The sequence below is a fragment of the Arachis duranensis genome, chromosome 10 (genome assembly GCF_000817695.3).
Source record: "Arachis duranensis cultivar V14167 chromosome 10, aradu.V14167.gnm2.J7QH, whole genome shotgun sequence".
NCBI lineage: Eukaryota > Viridiplantae > Streptophyta > Magnoliopsida > Fabales > Fabaceae > Arachis > Arachis duranensis.
Window position 1 is genome coordinate 8,794,304 of NC_029781.3, and position 2,838 is coordinate 8,797,141.

At 33.4% G+C, this 2,838-nt stretch overlaps 1 protein-coding gene across 1 annotated transcript; it reads right to left on the reverse strand.

The window, feature by feature from the left end:
* On the reverse strand, positions 1-2,380 carry LOC107468935 (protein HHL1, chloroplastic). The gene is made up of 5 exons (XM_016088317.3): positions 1,996-2,380; positions 1,773-1,910; positions 943-1,029; positions 751-798; positions 1-201 (listed from the first exon to the last, which is right to left on the reverse strand). Exons 1-5 carry the CDS (start codon positions 2,281-2,283, stop codon positions 1-3), a joined length of 762 nt encoding a protein of 253 aa, XP_015943803.1. The 5' UTR covers positions 2,284-2,380.
* Positions 2,381-2,838: the final 458 nt, after the last annotated feature.

A 2,838-nucleotide genomic window follows, 5' to 3' on the forward strand; every position in this document is an offset into this window, starting at 1 on the left:
TCAGTGGCCGATTCCACGGTTTGAACCCGTGATCTTGAAGTCACACGGAGACAACTCAGTCGTTGCTCCAAGGATCCCCTTCATTGAGCATGGTATAAAATATACTCTATTTCCCCTTTGGGTACCAAAGGACTCCTTTGCATCTCCAAAGAAGTCTTTCACTTTATCAAGTACGGTTTTTAGCTTATCCGGTGTTGGAAGCTTCAAAATGGACATGCAAACCACAATACATGTTAGAGGAAAATCATCAACAGATTTTGTTAGTTAATTTTTTTGGAACATTAAGTTCTAAAAATATTAAAAGTAGGAAGTATATGGCTATATGGTTCAATGTAAAATACTAAAATCATTTCAACACGTTTCATCTCCAAAAAAGGCTCTTATGCAAGAAAACATGTTAGAATAAGTCTATTCATGTGCTTCCATTTGACAATTTAAAATTTTGGGGGAAAGTGATTTAATAATCATGACACATACAGTTTGTAATATACTCTCTGGCAATCATTGATCTACTTGCTTAAACCTAAATCTTTGAGTGTTAATGATGTTTCCGATTTTTTGCAAATCCATCAATACAAACAACTAGGATCCTCACTTTCCATCTTTAAGAACATGTGCTATCTAATCTAATGCAGGAAGATTGAAAATTTTGATGAAAATACCAAAGTACTCTGTTCAAGAAACATTAAGAATGATAACATCAATAACAGTAGTAGTAGTAGTAGTAAAGAAAATCTTGTGAATGTTCACCTCAACAACATCCGACGTAGAAAGTGCAGCTCTTATATTGTTATTCTCCTGCAAATTCAGCACATTGATAAGTTAGATAAACAAGCAGGACTCTTCCTTTCAAAGATTGTAAGATGTTCACTTCCAACACTAGAAATATTTAAAGATGGCCTTAAAATATTGAGGCATATAAACAAAGTATAAGGACATTACAACAAGTTTGTAGCCGTATCTGAAATCAGTGGCGTCCCGCAGCACAGCATGCTGCTTGAATGCAGTTTTCTGTATCTCCTTCTCATCCTATTTAAATTCAAACATGCAATCAGCAATGAAGAAAGCATATTGCAATTAAGCATAGAGGAAACTGAAGGGGTTTTAAGAGTAGTTGTGAGTTCATTTTACTACCAGACACAATGAATTGAGGTTTCGAAGGGGCAAAAAAGGGTCATAAGTGTAAAACAGACTCATATAGTTACTTGTTGAACCCTTCTCTTTCTCCCCCCTGCTAAAATCTCAGCTCACAATCACGCTTTAGAGGGCGGAACCGCAAGTCAAACTTGGAAAAAGATTCATTAAGAAGTCAAGAGTTGAGGGTTCAGAATGTCATAACAATCCACTTCAAAATACATTATTCTGCTTTACTTAGGTTAGTTAAGATCCTATAACTCAGCACCATGCACGAGGGAGAAGCCTTCATGCCTATACAGTTTTATAACAAACCAACTAACTAATTGCTAGGTTATGTAACTAACACACTTGAATTAACCTCTAACTAACTCAACTAACTCAAGTTGCACATAGAAAAATGCTCCACAGCAAAATAATCAATCAAACCTGCCATGCCAGAATAACAGAAGCATAATGAAACTTCTATTAACATCAAATATGTAAAGGTGAATTCTATGGTGCCTATAACTTGGTGTTTAACTTTTGTCTAATTTATTTTTTTTATCGCAAATTTTGAATATCTAATAATATTTACACCGCCAAATTTTATAATAATAAATAAATAAATAAATAAATAAAAGGAAAAAATGACTTACTTTGTAAATAACTGCTGCAAGATTTCTATCAAGTGTATCTTTGTATATATACTTGCCAAGAAAATTATCCTTTGCTGCAACCATGATTTTGGCAGTGGTGCCACCCGTTACTATGCTGAGAGGGTACCATATGTACAGCTAAAAATAATGACACATAAGTTATTTAATTGAAGAAATGGAAAAGAGTATTAGTTAATTAAAGAAATAAAATAAAATGAATTACGTCAGCCATGCGAATGAAGATAACGAATTTGGGGTTTCCATCGTCCTCGAGCTTGGGCAAGGGAGGAGGAGGGGTTCGCTGATACTGGCGAGCCATCATTCCCTTTTTACCCTTGGCTTCAACAACGAAGAATGCGCTGCGTCGTTGAGGAGGCTTGGGGGTATTTCGGGAAGTAAAAAGAGAGTGCCTAATTGGTGAAGCTGAAGCTTCGTCGTGGAGGTTGAGCCTTGAAGCTGAACTCGACGGAGGAAGCCGTACGAGCGCGTTCAGTGACATCGCCACTTCCATTCTTTTGAAACTAACTAAACAGTTGTGATGGTTGATACTTGATAGTATTAGTATTGATGGATAGGATTAGAAAATAGAAGCTTCACTGCTTCTAGACTCCCCACTACAGAAGGCCCTTTTCTTATCCATTTATTCTTTTTATTTTTAATTTATCTTTCTTTACATTCTTATTAATAAATTAAGGAAAAACCCAAAACATATGGTTTTAAATAAAGAATTGTTTTGATGCACTGTTAGGAAAATAATTTTACATATGAATTTAATTATATATTATGTCTCAACAAAAATAATTATATTTTATATTCAAAGGACATATATGATTGAGCAACTTAATAAAAATAGTTTATACTATTTTAACTTTTTCTTTAGGTTTTTAGAATTTAGCTTATCTAAAATTAGAGAAAATAACAGGTTAGTAATCTATGAATTTATAATTTCAATTATTTGTGAGATTTGTTATTTTTATTTAGTGTCTCATTTTATAAATCTTTTCATTAAAAATCCAACTTTTCATTTACATACAATTATATTATATGTATTAAAAAAATTTATCAC